The 19,169-nt window shown below is 35.7% G+C and overlaps 4 protein-coding genes across 6 annotated transcripts; 2 read left to right on the top strand and 2 right to left on the bottom strand.

The window, feature by feature from the left end:
* Window positions 1-1,741: 1,741 nt before the first annotated feature.
* LOC105794710 (probable galacturonosyltransferase-like 9) lies at window positions 1,742-3,315 on the top strand. Its single transcript, XM_012624007.2, has one exon. The coding sequence runs from the start codon at window positions 1,938-1,940 to the stop codon at window positions 3,057-3,059; it is 1,122 nt and encodes a 373-aa protein (XP_012479461.1). The 5' UTR covers window positions 1,742-1,937; the 3' UTR covers window positions 3,060-3,315.
* A 612-nt stretch (window positions 3,316-3,927) lies between these two features.
* On the bottom strand, window positions 3,928-4,866 carry LOC105794711 (germin-like protein subfamily 1 member 1). The gene has a single exon (XM_012624008.2). The coding sequence runs from the start codon at window positions 4,812-4,814 to the stop codon at window positions 4,155-4,157; it is 660 nt and encodes a 219-aa protein (XP_012479462.1). The 5' UTR covers window positions 4,815-4,866; the 3' UTR covers window positions 3,928-4,154.
* Window positions 4,867-8,980: 4,114 nt separating this feature from the next.
* On the top strand, window positions 8,981-14,004 carry LOC105794708 (protein WVD2-like 7). Of its 3 annotated transcripts, none has more exons than XM_012624002.2 (9): window positions 8,981-9,258; window positions 9,576-9,735; window positions 9,962-10,579; window positions 10,698-11,114; window positions 11,220-11,284; window positions 11,955-12,051; window positions 12,173-12,244; window positions 12,455-12,565; window positions 13,471-14,004. In XM_012624002.2, the coding sequence occupies exons 2-9, from the start codon at window positions 9,691-9,693 to the stop codon at window positions 13,516-13,518; spliced, it is 1,473 nt and encodes a 490-aa protein (XP_012479456.1). In that variant the 5' UTR covers window positions 8,981-9,258; window positions 9,576-9,690; the 3' UTR covers window positions 13,519-14,004. The 3 variants fall into 3 exon arrangements, with proteins under 3 accessions (XP_012479456.1, XP_012479453.1, XP_012479458.1); XM_012623999.2 differs by lacking the exon at window positions 8,981-9,258 and adding an exon at window positions 9,265-9,417; XM_012624004.2 differs by lacking the exon at window positions 8,981-9,258 and having other exon boundaries at window positions 9,271-9,735; window positions 9,887-10,579.
* A 1,977-nt stretch (window positions 14,005-15,981) lies between these two features.
* On the bottom strand, window positions 15,982-18,804 carry LOC105794707 (formin-like protein 4). The gene is made up of 2 exons (XM_012623997.2): window positions 17,571-18,804; window positions 15,982-17,447 (listed from the first exon to the last, which is right to left on the bottom strand). The coding sequence occupies exons 1-2, from the start codon at window positions 18,671-18,673 to the stop codon at window positions 16,142-16,144; spliced, it is 2,409 nt and encodes an 802-aa protein (XP_012479451.1). The 5' UTR covers window positions 18,674-18,804; the 3' UTR covers window positions 15,982-16,141.
* Window positions 18,805-19,169: the final 365 nt, after the last annotated feature.

Raw genomic sequence — 19,169 nt, 5'->3', positions numbered from 1 at the left:
TATTTGATGTTTTTAATAGAAATATTAACTAAAACGTTAAATTTTTAAACATGGTAGGAGTCTGTAAGGCAATTCATGTGTACTTCATGTTTTTTTTCTTCATATTTTATAATTATAAATTATTTGTTAACCTGACATATACGACAACTATTGTCACGTTAGTGTGAAGTACATATGGACTAACACGTGGATTGTCATGCTAATATCACGAAACATTTTAATGTTTTAGTTAGCATTTCCGTTAAAGAAAAACGACTTGATTTTTTTTTAAAAGGTCAATGATCAATTTTAGCTCAAAAAAATAAGGGGAAACTATACTAGTAGCCACTCAACTATCACTAAGTTTCTTTTTTTGGTCACTCAACTATGAAAAGTTATAAAATCACCCAACTTTTCAATGTTCTCTTTCTTAGCCACCTGTTGTTAAATGGTTAATGGAAAGATAACATTGCAACTTTTAAAATTAACACAATAAAAAATTTAGCCCTCAATGCTTATACATTGTGTCAATTTAGTCTTAAATTTTAAAATTTGAGCCCTCAATATTTATACATTACCTAATTTTTTACATGAATATATAATTTAATACACAATGTGTAAATTAGAGATAAAAGCAAGAATATATATTTTTAAATTTTGTTTATTATTAAATAAGACAATCCTCAAATATATTACTTTCCTTATACTTCAAATGACTAAGAACTTGATATCTCTTAACAATAATTAATTCATTTTTTGGTGGCTTGATTTGGCCGCCATTGACGAAGCAAATCAAAGCTCAAAAAAAAAACAATTTTTTAATGTGTTAGACTTACAATTGGATTGAATTAACAAAGCAGGTATTTTTTTATTTTAAAGAAATTAAATTGACTGCTTTTCAAAATTTGGGTCATTTTATTTCTTGTTGTTCATTTTTTCATTGAATCAAACAAGAGGAATGTAAAAAGAGTCACATAGAAAAGTAAAACTATAAAAGGATCAAATTACACAGTGTATAAACATTAAGGGTTCAATTTTTTGAATGGAGACTAAATTGACACAATGTATAAATGTATGAGGATTGATGTTGTTATTAGGGAAATTTTAAAAGCTACTATGACACGTTTTGGTTAGTTATGTAATTGCTGGTGATAAAAAGAATAATCGAATAGTTTGGTGACAAAACAAATTAATTTACCAAAATATAAAATTAAAAAAATATTGCAAATGTACCAAATGAGAATCGTTATGTCACCAATTAGGAAAATGAAGAATTTAAAGTGGAGTTGTAACATAATGATGGAAAAGTGAGAATGTGAAATTTAAAGTGGGATCAATTAAAGTAAAATGGACAAAAATGGAACAAAACTAAATTATGAAGATAAAAGGGATGTTTTGGATTAAAAGAGAAAAATAATATTTTGTTTGTAATATTTTAAAGGATGTTGTATTTCTACTCTATTCTTCCTTATATTTAATCAAACCTCTTAAGGTTTGAAATTTGTTAAATTCATAATGCAAGAATCAAGTTAAAATCTAGAATATTTGTACTTTGTTTGAAATTTCTACAATTTTATTTTTTTAAATCTAAATTCATAAAATAAAACTATAATTCAAAAATAAAAAACAAATCTCCCATGATCAGATTCAATTAACTCCCTCCTTAAATCAACAGTTATTCTCGTCATTTAAAGGACAACTCAAAGCTCCCACCCTCTCTGTTCATCTGTTTTTCCCATAAGGAAAAAAACAGGGAAGAGCCGGCGAACCCCCCCACTCTCATTTTTTGGCCTCTTTCCTTTTTCATCAATAAACCGCGTTTCGCTTTCTTGTGAAACCCACACTCTTGAAAGCTCCGCGTTATCTTTACGAGCATATCCCTTTCACCAATCATCTAATAAACTTATAACAGAACAGGACTCTGTCTTTTTCTTGTTCTGTTTTTCTTTTTAACGATAATGCGTTCCATTTTCCATGCTGCGGCCGCCGTTTTCCTTCTTCGTTTCTTTCTAACGGTGACGTTTTCTGTTGGGATTCGGACTATCGGTGGAGATGGGTCCGGGCCCGGGTTCGGATTCTCGGAGGCACCGGATTATCGAAACGGAGTGGAATGTCCGGTTTCTGTCAATAAAGAAGTTGTTTCGTCGTGCGACCCGGATTTAGTCCACGTGGCGATGACGTTAGACTCGGAATACTTGCGTGGCTCGATCGCCGCCGTCCACTCCGTCCTCCGGCACGCTTCGTGTCCGGAAAACGTCTTCTTCCACTTCATTGCGGCCGAGTTCGACCCGGCGAGTCCAAGAGTGTTGAGCAAACTCGTACGATCCACGTTTCCTTCGCTCAACTTCAAAATCTACATATTCCGGGAAGACGCGGTAATTAACTTAATCTCGTCTTCAATCCGGCAAGCCCTGGAAAACCCACTCAACTACGCTCGAAATTACCTCGGAGACATCCTAGATCTCTGCGTTGACCGAGTCATTTATCTCGACTCGGACTTGGTCGTGGTCGACGACATTCACAAACTCTGGAACACAGCCCTCACAAACTCACGCGTCATCGGCGCGCCCGAATACTGCCACGCCAACTTCACCAAGTATTTCACGGACGGGTTCTGGTCCGACCCAGTTCTTTCCCGGGTTTTCCATTCGAGGAGGCCGTGCTATTTCAACACGGGGGTTATGGTGATGGATTTGGTTCGGTGGAGAGAAGGGAATTACAGGAAAAGAATCGAGAATTGGATGGAAATACAGAGGAAACGAAGGATTTACGAATTGGGTTCGTTGCCTCCGTTTCTGCTAGTATTTGCTGGGAATGTGGAAGCGATTGATCATAAATGGAACCAACATGGACTTGGTGGGGACAATGTAAGAGGTTCATGTCGTTCGTTGCATACGGGTCCGGTGAGTTTGTTGCATTGGAGTGGGAAAGGGAAACCCTGGGTTCGACTCGATGCCAGAAACCCTTGTCCGCTTGATCATCTTTGGAAACCCTACGATCTTTACAAGGGCAGTTCAATCAAAGATCGGTCTTCTTTTCCTTCTTCAATTTTCTTGGGATTTTCCAGTTATTTGTCATGATTATCATTTTTTCTTTGTTTTAAAATTTTACATTGTTACAGAAATGATGACTGATTCTTTTGATAGAAAAGCTCAGCTGTATACGAACTGAATATATATTTTTTGGGTTATTAATTTGTGCTCTGCATATGAGTACCAAATATCAATTCGTTTCATTCATCAGATAAGGGTGGAACAATTTTTGGTTGGGTTGATTCCTTTGTATGTAATTATGGAGAGAGGAATAACGTTGAGTTGTTCATTGATTCATTTTCCATTTCCCTTGTGCTCTACATTTTTTTTGGTGGGTTCTCTTTCAGAAAATGAAATGGGAATTAGTGTGGTTGGTTTAATTTAATCATATCGATGTGTTTAACGATGATTCTAAGGCAAGATAAGATTGAAGTTGAATTTAAGAAAACGCTGAGAAGATACCAGAAGACTGCAACATTTTTGTGCATTAGTGAAATGTCCTGTTCACGGGACGTTGTTGGGACGCACTCTTTTTATATAAGACTGTTCTAGTAGTTTCATTTTTGTGGAATTTGTCAATGTCCAATCAATCCGTTTTAGCTAACGTCATATTTGGTTTTCCTTTTAATAACATTTTCCCATAAAGCCTAACATGAGTGTTTTGGTTGATTTTCATAGTTTCCAATCCAATTGTGAATTGCCATTTCATCACATGCTTCTTCACACCTAACACTTCACAATTCAAAGAATCAAATCTGGAAATAACGGATTGGGTTTTACTACAGTTTTACCATATTTGTACACCGGATTGCTTCTTTCCAGAAGATTTGAACACGCAACATTTAGGCTGCTTGAATTCTTTTGTTTCCATTCAAACTTAAATTATTTGTTAAACTCCCTTTGCAAGCAACCATAATTAACAAATAATTCACACCTGCTTGATTATTTTATTTTAAAAATAAACTAATAATGTTAATAATAATACACAATTATACGACCGTTGGAAGGTCTATTTTATGTGAATAAAGACTTGAACTACCATTTTTTTCCTACATCATGTTCGAAGGCAAGAATCAAATAATAATATGCAACGATCCCATTTCAAAAAAAGAAAAAGAAATGAAAAACACACAATCACATAGGTCAGCCGCCAAGGTTTTTGCGTATCTTGGCAACGTCCTCTGGGCTGATTTGAAATGCCTTTTCCAAAACAACTTCGGGAATGGGTGGATTGGACACGAAAGCGGCCCTTGAAGCTATTTGTGCGCCTGGGTTTTGGCTGCTGAGCCCAGAGATAGCCAAAGCAGGCTTCTTTGGCTCCATGTTGTACAGAAAATGGATGAGTCCTCTGGGGAAAACGAAGGCGTCACCGGGCTCAAGTTTTTGAGTGAATAAGCGGTTAGAGGTATCCACAAAGCCCACAAGGATAACACCCTGAAGACAAATGGTGACTTCGGAGGCCCGAGGGTGGGAATGGGGCGGAACAAGGCCGTTAGCTGCTATGTCGACACGGGCCATGGTGAGGCCCATGGTGTTAATTCCAGGCAAATTTGCAAGGGTGGTTAGGGTGACACTGAAGCCGAATTGGTTAGCCTTGGTGTCACCGGGTTTGGCTAGAGCCGAGGTGGTGAAGTGGGAGGAAAGAGCCAGAGTTGGGTTAAGACAGGGTGCACCATTGAGGTACAAAGGGGATTTAGTGTCTGCAATGCAGTAATCTTGAAGTGGGTCAGGGTCTGGTTTAGCAAGGCCCGGTAGGAGAATTAAACCAAGGAATAGTTGAAGAAATAAACGACACATTTTCATGTTGACTTAAACCTTGTTATAAGGTTTTTTTGTTGATGGAATTTCAGTAAGAAGGTAGAGGGTATAAATATAGTGGAATTCAGACAGTGATGTTGACTGTGGAAGTGGAAGTTTTTATTTCCATTTCTGGAGTAGTGGAGATTGAGTAGCTTAAGAGGCATTACAGGAGGAAGAATGAAGGCAAGTTAGAGAGGAGTTGAACTTAAGTTCCCCTAGGGACAAGGATTATACATGTCTTCAAAATTGACTGGAAAAAGACAACAGCGCCAATTTGTGCATGTCTCGTATTTGTATATCTATACGTATACAAAATGTTTGGTTAAAACATACAGCAAGTAATTTTACTCTATTTAAGTTTATAGCATTTAATTGTTAATATTATTAAAATTCTTTCATTAAATTTAAGTTTATTACAACTCGATCCCAAAGGATCCTTCCTTTCTTCAAACGGAACAAACGGAGATAGAATCAGACCGATTCTCTAAGTGCCTTTCTGGATATTCCTCAATGTCTCAGCTATTTACTGAACATGAGAAACGGATAAATAATCATCTGCTTTCGGAAGAAATCGAAGAATTTTTTGGGAACCCTACAAGATCCATTCGTTCTTTTTCCTCTAATATATGGTCAGAACTTCATCTGGGTTCGAACCCTACTGAGAGGTCCACTAGAGATCAGAAATTGTTGAAGAAAGAACAAGATGTTTCTTTTGTCCTTTCCAAGCGATCGGAAAATAAAGAAATAGTTAATATATTCAAGATAATTACGTATTTACAAAATACCGTCTCAATTCATCCTATTTTATCCGATCCGGGATGTGATATGGTTCTGAAGGATGAACTGGGCGGTTCCAATAAGATTTCATTCTTGAACAAAAATTCATTTTTTGATTTATTTAATCTATTCCATGACCAGAACAGGAGGATACATGTTACACCACGATTTTGAATCAAAAGAGAGATTTCAAGAAATGACAGATCTATTTCATTTTTCTTTCATTCATAACTATCAAGTGAGTATAATGTTACCCCGCTGAATTTAACAAAATAATTTTAATAGTATTATCAATTGGTTCGACTTTTTAAATCCAATAAGAAAAGAGATTGACGGATTAAATTTCAAATATATGAAGAATATATTTTAACCAAAGCATTTTATTATCATAAGTCAAATTGACATAAACTCAATTAAAAAAATACTTAAAAGCCCTATTTTAATAAAAAATTTAAAGTTAATATAATTATATTATCATCTTTTACTATTTTTGTATAAAATATTTAAATAAAACAACTAAAATACAATCTCTAATAATAGAACAAAGTCTAAAAATGTTTATTTCACCTATAACCCAATTATTATTTTTATAAATTTAATTATAATATTATGTTTTGTTTCACTCATCTTGTGTTTGCAACAAAATCTAATGTTATATTAAAGGGTTTACTAAATTGGGGTTATCTGAATCTCAATTTAATTAAGTAATTATTGAAAACATTTCTTTTTATAAAATAATGTGAAATCTAAAAAATATGTTTGATAAGATTCAAACTAAAACATCCTAATTTTCAATGTTTTTATTATTATTTTAACCACAACTTCATTTGATTCTTAAATATTTTTTATAAATTTATATGTTACATATTTTTTTCATTGTAATTTAATATTGAATATTTTATGTAACTTGGGCTAAGTTAATTTTGGTGTGTTTATATATTTATATTATATTTGTATTTCATTTTCATATTTTATTGTATTTATATTTTATTTTTAATAGTTAATTTTTATTTTACAATCTTAATCCTTAATTTTAATTATCGTAATATGATTTTTGGTGATTATTGTTTAAACTTGCTAGTGTAGATAATATATTTAGATTTAATTCAACCTTCCTTGGGTGCGATCCTCGGAATACTACCCTGTGTTCCGTTGTAACACAAAACTATATTAAAATTTGACATGTTCGCTTGAAGATACCACATTGATTTTATATATTTTTATTTGCACGATTTTTACGCTAAACGTTCGCACGTTCGGAGGTGGTCAGTACATCTGGACAAGTTCAGGGGCAAACTACATATTAGTCCAATTAGTAAAAATTTAAATTTACCACTCAACCAAAACTTTTTTTTAATTTTTTTTATATATTTTAATTACATTTTGCACACTTTATTACTTCCATCAATAATATATATTGCTATTTTTAAACACACATACGTGTTCTAAATATTGGTTTCCATATACATAGGCATGTGATAAGATTTTTAGTATCTTGATAATGTTTTTGATTGAGCTAGTGTCACAAGTCAATTCAACTAACTCAGGATCGATCATAACACCATTATAAACAATTGTACCGTATTTAGAATTCTTAATATGATATATTAACGTGTTTAAATTTCATTTTACTCTCAATTTAATATATTTCTTTTCATTTTAATATTGTACATATTTCATGTGTTATTGTTAATTAGTTTCAAACTATAAGTTTTATTATTTATTATATGTTATTTAAATCCCTAATTGAGTTAGTGTCATGAGCCAACCAAACACCAATTTGGTTAGGAAAATTTCGTAATTTAAATAAGTTATATTGTTTGACGAAATTTTAGTCTTTTTATTTTAGCAAAAACCAATAAAATATGCATATGCATGGTAGAATTTGAACCCCCATCAATTAAATTAGCAAAACCTTAAATTTACCATTCAACCAAAACTTCATTTTGTTATCTTTCATACATTTTTATTTTAATACGTGAATGCTAACGATTGAAAGAGTGTAGACTTAGTATTCTTTTTTAGTCGAACCTCTTTTCATTGTTTGTGAAGGTATTTATAGGCAGGGTCTCGTGTAAGATGATATTAACGTGTTGGACTTGCCATCTAGCCATCATTACAAAATGCGTGAGGGGATGTTTTCGATGAGATAAGGATTCTGGCTCTGATGGGATAAAACAATTAAGCCCATATGATATCTGGTGACTATCAACTTCATGTTCTCAATAAAGATTAAGCCATTCGTTGCACAGAGGAGTCGTCTCAGAAGGGTGAACTCATAAATAACCTCCCAACTTATAGGTGATAGACATACTATTCAAACGTCTTCTTAACTTGCTACATGTCCTAACGCGAACTAGGATATAAAACCTTGGAATAGTTTGGAGTTGAATGGGCAAAAAAAGCAAAAGAAAGAAAACAATTCTGGGGTGATCTCAAACGCTAATATGAGTATTAAATAGTGACATAGGAAAACAATGCTTTATTTTATGAAACAAAAGTATAGCATGCATTTAAAGATCCTTGACTAGTGTAGGGTTTAAATGCATATTTTGGTTAATTAATTAGATAAAAGCAGGAGTAAAGACCTGTGAAATGGGATGTACCCTTCGTGTAACATTGAAAAACAACAGCAAAAGAATAAATTTCATAATCATGTAATTTAGTGAGTGTATTTTTGCCTATTAGGTATCGCCTAGAGAAAGAATTTACTAACAAAAGTATTATATTATAGATAAACTACAATCATCAATTACATCTCAATTTTTATATCAGAAATAATTATAAAGTTATAAATATTAAGAGCTTAAAAGACAAATTCATTAGCGGTAATTGACTCGATCTTCTCTAAAATGATAAAATTTTCATTTAATCTTTTAAAAATTATAAAGATATTATTGTAAAAAAAACACACGCGTCCTAGCACGGATGTAGTGAACAGTCTTAATGGATAAGTAAAATGCTGGAGTTCAGAGTCCTTGTAACGTTAAAATTATGAATTTGAACGCACCACTTGCATTATTACTCAAAGATATTGTAATACTTAGTGTAACAACACCACCATTATTGTTCTGCATTGTCTGTATTGTAAGATAAAAGACGTATTGTGTTTTGGGAATAAAGAAAAATATTTAAGTATCTTATTTTAAAAAAAAAAAATCTGTCAATTTATGAATAATGTGGCAGAGGAGCAATGGCAATATATCGTCATAGTTGAAGAAAACTGAAGAATCTAAGGGTCCACAATCCACCACCACAACCACAACTGTCGTTCAAGGCAGACTTGTGAGTTGCGATATTTAATTCAGCAAAAGCAAGTTGTTGGTTTCCTTCTCCCTTATCTCTTTATTAGTCTTTACTTCACTACTTTCCAATGTGGACCCTTTTTTCTTTAACCCATCTCTTGTGTTTTTCATTTTCCATCCCTCCTCTCATCTCATCAGATTTTGACTGATTTCTCCTTTTCATTGTTTGCAGAACTGTCGTTGAAATTTTGGCCAGATTTTGTTGTTATTTCTCTCCCCCTTTCTTTTTACTCAATGTGCCCAACATTTCTGTTTAAGCCATAATTATTATCCCAGCTAACCTTTTAGCCAAACTGTCATATCTCATGTTACTTAAAAACTGTAGTAATCATATCATGTTAATATGGTATTAAAAAGTTGCAAAGGTAAATGATCTTTGAGAATGGAAATGGATTAGTTTTTTTTATTACCCACTTGTTTCTTTGGGTTTTGTTTGTTTTTTTGGTTTCATGATTGAGTTTTCTTTTTTTAAATTTGGGACTTTCCACAAGTACAAGAAACAGACAAAGTTTTCCATTGAAAAGGTGAATCTGATAATAGGAGGAGTGTGAATGATAGCTTAAATTATACAGACAAGTGCACATGCCTTCCATTATTCTTTTCTTCATACTTTCTCATATTCATTTTATTCGAGGCTTCTTTTGTCTTTATCTTGGATTTCTTCTTCTTTGGGTCCTTTCAGTGTGTGATCCAATGGAAATGAACAAATGAGGGTCTGCCCATGCCAGCTGCCACTCTTGATGTGTTAGCTTTGTGGTGAATTCAAGTTTGTTTCTTGGTTTTTCTTTGAGAATTTAATGGGTGAATCCATAACAGTTGAGGCTTCAAGTGAAGAAGTTAAGGTACACACTTTGTCCTTTTGATCTGGTATAAAGTTGGTCCCTTTGCTTTTTTTAATGCACCTTCTATTATTGTTTCTTGAATTTAATTCTATTTGTTGTTGATTATTGATTGAATTTCAACCCCCCCTTTCTTTTTTGTTTCTGGGTGTAGATATGAGTTGTCATTCTGTTTGTAGCTTGAGAATATGATTACAACTTTTGTTGGTTTTAAATGTGATGTAAATAGATCAAGGGAATGGTTTCTTCAAATCCAGAGCTTGAAGTGTCAGTCTCGTTTGGTAGATTTGAGAATGATTCACTTTCATGGGAGAAATGGTCAACTTTCTCCCCAAACAAGTACTTGGAAGAGGTTGAGAAGTGTGCAACTCCTGGATCAGTTGCTCAGAAAAAGGCTTTCTTTGAAGAACATTACAAGAAGATTGCTGCTAGAAAAGCTGAGCTACTGGCTCAAGACAAGCCTATGGAAACTTCATCCCACTATCACAATGCTGGAGATCTGGTTCATCAATGCTCTGATGAAGGGTATAAGCAAGAAACTAACTTGGTGAATGAGGAGGAGCCTCAAATTGCAACACCATGTCAAAATTCATGGGTTGAGGAATTGAAACAGAAAATAGATAGCACAGTACAAAGTGAAGAGAAACAGGAAATAATGGGTAGCATAGTGGAAAGTCCTGGGTTAAACAAACCAGAAGAAACTGCTGCAGAAGAAGAAATGGAAACTCTTTCAAAGGGGTCTCAAGATGTGAAGGAGTTATCACAGAGATCAGAGAATGTCATAGAAAACACTCCAAAGATCAAAGATAAAAACTTAAAATTGGGTCAATCTGCAAAATCTCATAAGGTTAGTTCATCATCATCATTATCATGTTTTTTGAACTGATTTGTATGTTCTAAAAGCTCGACTCAAGTGAATTAGCTGCTGACATGTGATACTTGTTTCTTTCATTTTGATTGTCTAGATCACGGCGGTGAATAAGGAGAGGAATGATTCGAGGATAAAGAAGAAACCTGCCTCCCCTGTGACTAAAACACCACAAGTTTCTACATCTAGAACATCAAATCAAACACTAACACCTACTACATCATCTGCTTCGAGAACACGTTCAAAAACTGGAACTACATTATCTTATTCTTCACCCAAGACCAAGAATCCATCTGTGGAGCAAAGCAAGAAATTGGCTCCTAGATCCTTGCACATGTCCATTAGTTTAGGTCCCTCGAGTTCTGGCCCATCTCCCCTTACTGCAACAAGGAAATCTTTAATTATGGAGAAAATGGGAGATAAGGACATCGTCAAGCGAGCATTTAAAACATTTCAGAGTAATTACAATCAATTGAAACCTTCCAGTCAGGAACAATCTCCAGCAGCAAAGCCGGTACTATGTTATTATCTTTGAATTTTTAATTCTTAAGGTCTACCTGACATCTCTATTACTACATAATTCACATTCATGGATCTTTTGTTTCAATTTTTCTTGCAGGTGCCTACAAAGGGGAGAGAATCAAGGCTTTCCACTTTGATGACTCCGCAAAAGGAGAACGGAGGGTAAGCTTCTAAGTTCTAAGTTGAAAGATTTGAGATGACAAATGCCTACATGCCTGCATTGGTGGATTTGCATAATATTAGCCATAAAAATGGTACAATTACTTGTTATATATATCGTCTATATATATAAGAGTTGGCTAACGTACTATTTAATTGTCATTTTCATTTTTTAACTTCTGAAATGATACTTATAGTTATGTTTAATGGGTTCACTCATTCGTTTTCTTCTATTTCTGTTTCCTTTTCTTTTCTCCAGCTGAAGTACACATTATCATATCATTATCAAGCTTTTTGTCATTTCTGTCAATCCTTTTTTCTTTCTTTTATAAGGCTGAAAGTAAAAAAGGCAAAAAGGAAAAAGGAGTTGTGGGGGTCAACAAAAAAAAGGAAGTGGGGATTGAACATCAAAAAGTTTTTAATTGTTGGGTCACTGATATTTAGCCAATAAGACCATACCATTTCAAAGGAACATTCCTGTTAGAAAACTCATTTACTTCAAGCACAATTAGCTTCTTCATGGCCTTAAATTCATACTATCAGTTTCTCAGTTTCTTTCAGAGGAGCTCCAAATAATCCTTAAGATATTACTTCAAATAATTATAAGCAGAAGTTATGCCCTTGGCTAAAGCATCCATCATCTTGAAAATTCTTCGTTTTTGCATTAATGCAGGTCTTCTAAAGTTAGTAGTATGGAGAAAAAGAATGCTAAGGCTGCTCCATCTTATTCTGGCTTGAAAACTGATGAAAGACCTGAGAGAAGAAAGGAGGTACACAATGAAGAGTCCTCCTTGCTCTTCCCTTTCGTAACACGTGCTCAATTTGTTTTGCCATTGATGTACAGTGTTTGTCTTTACTTATAATCTAAGCATCTCATATCCTTTATTTCAGCTCTCCAAGAAACTGGAAGGAAAATCCAATGGAAGGGAAGGCGAAAGGAAAAATCTCCAGACAAAATCAAAGGTACCATTAATTTTCTTTGTTGACAATGTCTTTCCATCCACTTGATACAGCTGCACATGCTCATGAAGTATTGTAATGAATCAAACATGACATAAGATAGAGATATTAAAGTGGCTGTTTGGTTGTTGGATTGTAAGAAAAAGAAAATTTTGGCATATGATTGCCTAATTCAGACAATGGGCATTGCTGAAGACTATGTGATTGATACAGGATAACAGAGATGCAGAGATCAAAAAATTAAGGCAGAGCCTTAATTTTAAAGCTACACCACTGCCTGGTTTTTATCATGGACAGAGAACATCAAAAAGTCCTCTCGATAAGGTATTTCCTTCTGTGATACAAAATGAAACTTTCGATGCCAGTCATCTTAAAGCATACTTTTTCCATCACCTGCTTAGGCATATGTATTGAGCACCATAAATTTTCCTTTCTATTTGGTCAACAATTATTTTGTCAATGCCAAAATTTTCACAATTTTGCTCTTCAATTATTTATTTCTTTTTGGATTTTAGCAGTTTTGTCATACGAAGAAAAGCAGTTGAACTGCTACAAGTGTACTGCCATCAAAGTAGACGATACCTTTAAGCTAATATGAGTCATTCAAACATCAATTATTACATAAGCACCTTTTGAGAAAATCAGCAGCTATATGGTGCAAACCAGCCAGCCTCAAACGAATGGCCTGTTTAATGTGCTTTAGCACCTACAAAGTAGATTCAATAGCATGATTATGGAGCCTTTTTAATGTCCTCTCTCTAGACAACCCGTAAAAGAATTGAAATTAAAAGCCTTTCCACATTAAGCACTGCAGTTAAAGTAAAGTGCAGGCCTGATCCAAATAACAAATTGTGATTTCAATAGTATACTTTACTTTCAAGTTGAGGAACTACTGGTGACAAGTCATAGTCAGTTCTGGTAGAAGTAGTGATGCTTGTCGTTTTATTGCTCTGCTGTTTTAGGCTTGATGTCAGTCAGGTGGTGTGCACCATCATGTGTATTGTAGGATAAAATGAACACGATTGATTAGCTCTTGCTCTTAAGTCTTAACCTCATCATACCAATTTTAAATCATTGTAAGTCGTACTGGAACTTTCTTTTAAAGTATTGCAGTCATTTTATGTGATATATCCTTGAGTAATTTAATCCATCAAATCATCATGCAAAATTTGTTGTAACTAAGGGTCCCTCAATCTTAACATTACTGTTTCTTATCTGTAATTTCACAGATAGGTTCCAAGAGTGACATCCATTGGCAACCTGGCTTCCTCGGGTAAATGAATTGGGCTTCATCTACAACTAGTGGGAGGACATATCAAGAATTTTTAAAAAATGAAAAACAGTAGGAAAAGACGGAAGCATAAGAAGTACACCAGCTTTGGAGGCTAACTACATTGCTGGGCAAAAAGAAAAGGTCTATCTGAATTCTGAAGGCATGTTTTTCATTGAGGACACATGCCATGATATTACTGGCTTTATCAGTTACCCCATATAGCATCTGTCCTTGATGAGTCACATGCCGTTTATCTGAATACGTCAATCTTGTCATCAAGTTGCTACGTTCGTGTAGGAGATATAGAACAGTTTGAGGCTTTTCCGGTTTCAGTGAACTGTTACTTCCGTTGTCATATAGTAGTAGAAAAGCGAGTTGTAGTATGTATAAATGTGGATAAAAAGAACACCACGGAATGCGTGTTTATGTACCGAATCCTGCTCGACAATTGAGTTTGAATCAATTTCAAGTTCCCAGCCTTCAAACTGTACTTCTCAGGGTTTGAGATCGATTGCTATGATTTTGTTAAACGAACATCTCAGCCAATAAAACTTACAGTCTTGTTTAACAGCTGAGATTAACTCGAGCTTGTTTCAGGTTCCAACTTCCATAAACGACCCAGGAACATGCAATCATCTGAAACAGTCGGTTGAACAATCTGAAGATGAATTCATGGATTCTTTTTTTATGAGCAAGGTACATATAATTTGACAGCCTTACTGAAATCAGATCCTGCTCAACTACCGTAGAGAAGTACTGAAATCATGGTCATAGTATTAAAATATAGACCGTGGCAGGAGAGACTGCCAGGTCAAACACAAAACCAGATCATCAGCTTGAGTTTTCGGGCATGACAGAAACGCTAATTTGGTCAAGTGTTCATATTCTAAGGAGTTGACTTTCCTATAGTTTCTGTTATGGACAGTGGCAACTGCAGCATCTTAAGGGCAACGCAACACCGAGTCAATGGTGTACCATCACCAAATACCAGCCATTTTTGTTTCTTTGAGTATTCCCTGCCTACTGCTGACCACCATCGTCTAGCTTTAGGCTGTTGGCAAAAATTCAACGCGTGTCATTTTTAGATCAAAGTTACGTTACCTTGTAGCTATCATGACAGTACCATGGTTGTGACACACACAACCACCCTTCTTTCACGATGTGGAAAGAAGAAAGAAAGAACGAAAAAAACTAGAACTCGCTATCATTTGATAATTGATGGGAGATTTAGCATTTAGCAACCAATCTGGGAACTAATAAGTGACACAAATGGCAATGTATTCCTTTGATATTCTTCCACTGAAATATAGACATGAGATATAGAGATTAGTCATGATGAGATGATGTCATATAATGTTTTTTGACACGCACCAAACTCCCAAAGGAATGATTAAAATGAAATGATTAAGTGAAAAATTAAAGTGGTGGGTTGGCACCATCGCTGTCTATTTTCATTACCGAACATCAAAGTTTGGCACTTGGATCGATTAAATAACACTTCAGAAATTGCATAGTAAGTCATAGTTAGTTCAACTTCTCATTTTCTTGCCTAAAATTTTTTACTTTTCATTGGATTCATTTCGTTATTATAATTAGGGTAGTTTGGTTTGGATTTAATAAATATGGCATATTGCTTGAAACTTTGGGTTATGACGGTTAAGGTGTCCTGTTTGAGAAGACTGCAAGGGCAAGTTATAATATGTACGTATGTATTTTAGATAGGCATAATCACCTAGATTCGAAACTGGTGTTCAGCTTAATTGGTTCATGCAATCATTCTTAAGAGGTGATGTTCAACATGTTTAGAGGTTTGAATCCAATCATTTACAACTCTTTCCCCTATCCCAAGCTGGGGACTCCTTTGTACTAACAAAATAATGGCCTTCGTTCAGAAACATTTCCTGGTGCTTTCATTTAAGGAAGACACATTCTTCTTATTTGAGAACGACAACTTGTCATACAGGACAATAGCTACCCTTTCTAATTGCTTGTTCTTGTATGAGGGGGTAAAACTGCCCAACTCACAAGCAAAAAGGTGTGATGGCTGTTATTGCGTGTCTACTTGCAAGACACAATGCAACAGAGTCTCAAACCTATACTTATAAGCAATGTGCAATGGAATACTCGGTCATTGTTATTATTATTTTCATTTTCCATTACAATCATCAACAGATACCCATTCAAATGATGATGTAACATTTTTTCTTTTCCTTTTCTTGGTAGTCACGAAGAAGAAACTGTGAATGTTGGCACTAATTTTTTGTGAAACTTTGGTTAATGGTAGAATTTTCCCTATCAAAATCAGTGTTCTTCTGCTGCACTGAGTCTCAATGTGCATATATTAGATTTATCTATAATCCATTGCTTAAACCTATCATAAACCATTTCCTGACAGAATGCATAATCTAATATCACTTTCAGCAATGCATGATCTTTTCCAGTGCTCACTCAATGGAACAAGCTCAAATCAGAAAAATCGGATTCCAATATTATTTACCACTTGATCAAAAGTTAGTACAAAACAAATGGAAGAATTCAAAAAAACAAATTTTCTATACTTGTTCCAAATCTACATCTTTCGTATGATGTCTATGTACATTGCCTTTCCGATGAATATCTGCTCATGTTCATGAATCTGCGTCCGAATTGCTAGAATTGCTCCTGGACTTGTCTGCCATGAAATTTGCTGGCAAAACCGGGAACCTCATCTTGGTTCTTGATTCTTGTAAATTTGGTGATTGTGATCCATAATTTGCAGTTGATGACTTCCTCCTTTGTTGGTTCCTAGCTATTTCGACGCAGACTTGGTCGACCATGGCTAGGAAGTCCTTAACTATAACGAATACTTGGAAAGGATCCTTAGAAGCCCCTGCTTGATAATACTCTGTTGTTCTTTTTACAACATCCATCACTCTTTTTTGCTCTTCTCTTATAACCTTCAGTTCCTCTTCGGCATCTTCGATAAACCCTTTCATTTCTTGCACGAATCCCCCTTTTCCATCAGCCATACATTGCAATACAAGCTGCTTGATTTCTGCTACACGAGCAGCAAGAACCGAGCAAGTGCCTGAAAATATTTTGAAATCTATGGCGGCTGCTTTCTTCACGTTGGTGAACTCAGCACTGAGGCCTCCTACCACTGGTAATCCCAGCGTTACATATTCCTTCTCTCTATCCTCTTTTGATGTCGAATTGCCAGAGATGCTACTGCTGCTTCGGCTGCTGCTGCGGGTCAGGCTATGACTTCTGCTGATAAAGCATTTCTTTCCCTCAGACCGGACTACTTCTTCCACCACAAAGTGAAGTAGAGTAGTCTTTCCATCGGTGCTTTTAACGTCTGAGAGCTTAAGCAGTGACGTAAGGTTAAAGGCTTGAGCATTGCCTCTGGCAGTTCCGGCATTCATGCGATTGCCGGCCTTGAGTATTGCTTCGAGGAGTTTCATAAACAGTCGTTGAGAACGAAGCTCCTTGCACCCTAATTCTAGAGCTTGTAAAGACTCCTTCATGTGGAGAATTTCCAAGTCATAGTTTGATCTAAACTGCATGGCATTAAGGCGCGTGAAGGCTGAGGGAAGAGCTTTTAAAATGTGAAACAAAAAGGAATCAGCATCAGCAAGTCTTGTTGGATCACCATCAAAATCAAGGATTTGGGACTGTTCTTCTTCAGTGGGGGCAATTCTCAAGAGCTTTTCAAGAGTATCTGCTTCAAGACCTTGGCCTTCATTGAGGGCATCAAGGAGTTCTCTACGAGAGAGAGCTAGAGATTTGAGCACAATTGCTATGTTCTGTGATTTTCGAGCGTCCAGAACCATGATTTGTGATGGTGAGCCATTGTTAACACTCTGTGTGTTCTTTGAGCTACTATCACCAGTAGGGGATTTCCTCTTTGTTGCTACATATCCAAATAAAGCTTCCATAAGATCATCATCGAACCTGAAGAATCAATTGAAAAAAGAGAGACATAATCAGTATTTAAAAAAAAAAAACATTGCTTTTTGTTCAGAAAAGAACAAAGTTGGCTTAAGTGTTCGAGAAATAATGAAACTGAAAACTTACTTAAAAGACCCGCCATTGATTTTGTCCCACACCATGGAATGATCAGCATTTTTCTTGTTCACCTTATCCCAGTGCAATGGCTTCAATTTCACCTGATTATTCTCACCATCTCCAGAAGACTCCCCTGGTTTACCCGTACTGGACTTATCTCTGGCTGCTGGCGGAGGTTTAGAGGACGTAGTTGAACCACCCACTCTATTAAAAGGTGGCGGTGGTGGTGGGGCAGGGCCTTTCGCTGGAACCGGTGGCGGTGGAGTTCTATAAGGTGGAGGCGGTGGAGGTGGAGGCTGAGGTGTCACTGGACTTTTATTGCTTTGAATCGGTAATGGAGGTGGTGGAGGCACAAATTTTGATTGAAGCGGAGCTTCCATTTTCTCGACAGCTTTTAACACAATCCCATGAGAGGAAGGTGGAGGAGTTAAAGGACCCATATTTTCACTTGAATCATCATCATCAGGAGGTGGAACGTGGGATGTCGAAGATTTCCCACGAAGCAAAGGAATTTCATTGGCAGGCTCTACCTTCTTGCTTCGACTTCCTTTTCTAACCATTCCACCGCCACCTTCTTCTTCATCCTTTGGAACATGCAGAACCTCTTGGCGGAACTCAATTTTGTTATCTCCGTTCTGAAGCTGTCTCCAATAAAGAACATCCAAACCGTTTTCATCTACAATTAAACCCTTTATGTTGCCATTAACTCTAGCGAACTCATCTGGTGGAACCCTCGGCTGACCTCCTTGGGAACTATCCCCAACTCTCTCGCTTTTGCGCTGAGCAAGAACATATCTTCTGATGCAAAAGAAGAATACTGCGGCAATAAAAATAGTGCTTCCGGCTGTCGCAGCCACTGCCTTTGCAATAGTACTATTGTCGTCATCCCCAGAAGATGAAGATGATGATGGTGGTGGGAGTGGCGGTGGTGACTCTGGTGGTCTTAGTGGGGGTGGCGGTGAGATGGGTTGAGGGGTAGGCGGTGGAGTTTGAGTAGGGAAGAAAACTTCAATATTTTGAGGAGAAGATTGGGAAGAAGAGAAAGGTAAGACAGAGATGAAAAACACAACCAACAGGTTGAGAGAAATCAATGTCCGAAACATGACAGCCATGAAAGAGTTGGGATGGTGGAGGAAAAGGATGAGAAGAGAATAAATGTATCGATGTGGTTAATTTGGAGAAATGAAATGAAATATTTTATTCCATTGGTTTTTCTTTAGTTTTTGCTTTTTTGGATTTGGTAAACTAGGCGTTGACACTTTCAGAAGAGTAGTTACTCGGTTTCCATTCGGTCCCTCACTGGCCGCCCGCACTTATATTTTCTTTTTCTTTCAATTTCCTATTTGTTTTTCAATTATTTCTAAATTTCAAATATTTTCCAACTTATGTTGTATAGGATCTTACTCAAATCCAAACTTCATTAAATTTATTATCGATTAAATCTATGTTTAGCAATGACGTGGAAAAGCATATCTCGAATTTTTTACTTTTCAAAATTACTTTTCGCCACACGAAAAAATTAAAACTTTTAGCTTCTCTTCCCCTAAAAGTATTTTTGAGTGTTTAATTATTTTTCCCTTCTTTTTTTTTTCGCTACAAAAAAAGAAG

Source organism: Gossypium raimondii, chromosome 3 (assembly GCF_025698545.1).
Source record: "Gossypium raimondii isolate GPD5lz chromosome 3, ASM2569854v1, whole genome shotgun sequence".
Taxonomy (NCBI): Eukaryota; Viridiplantae; Streptophyta; class Magnoliopsida; order Malvales; family Malvaceae; genus Gossypium; species Gossypium raimondii.
This window is presented reverse-complemented; position numbering and strand designations above follow the sequence as displayed.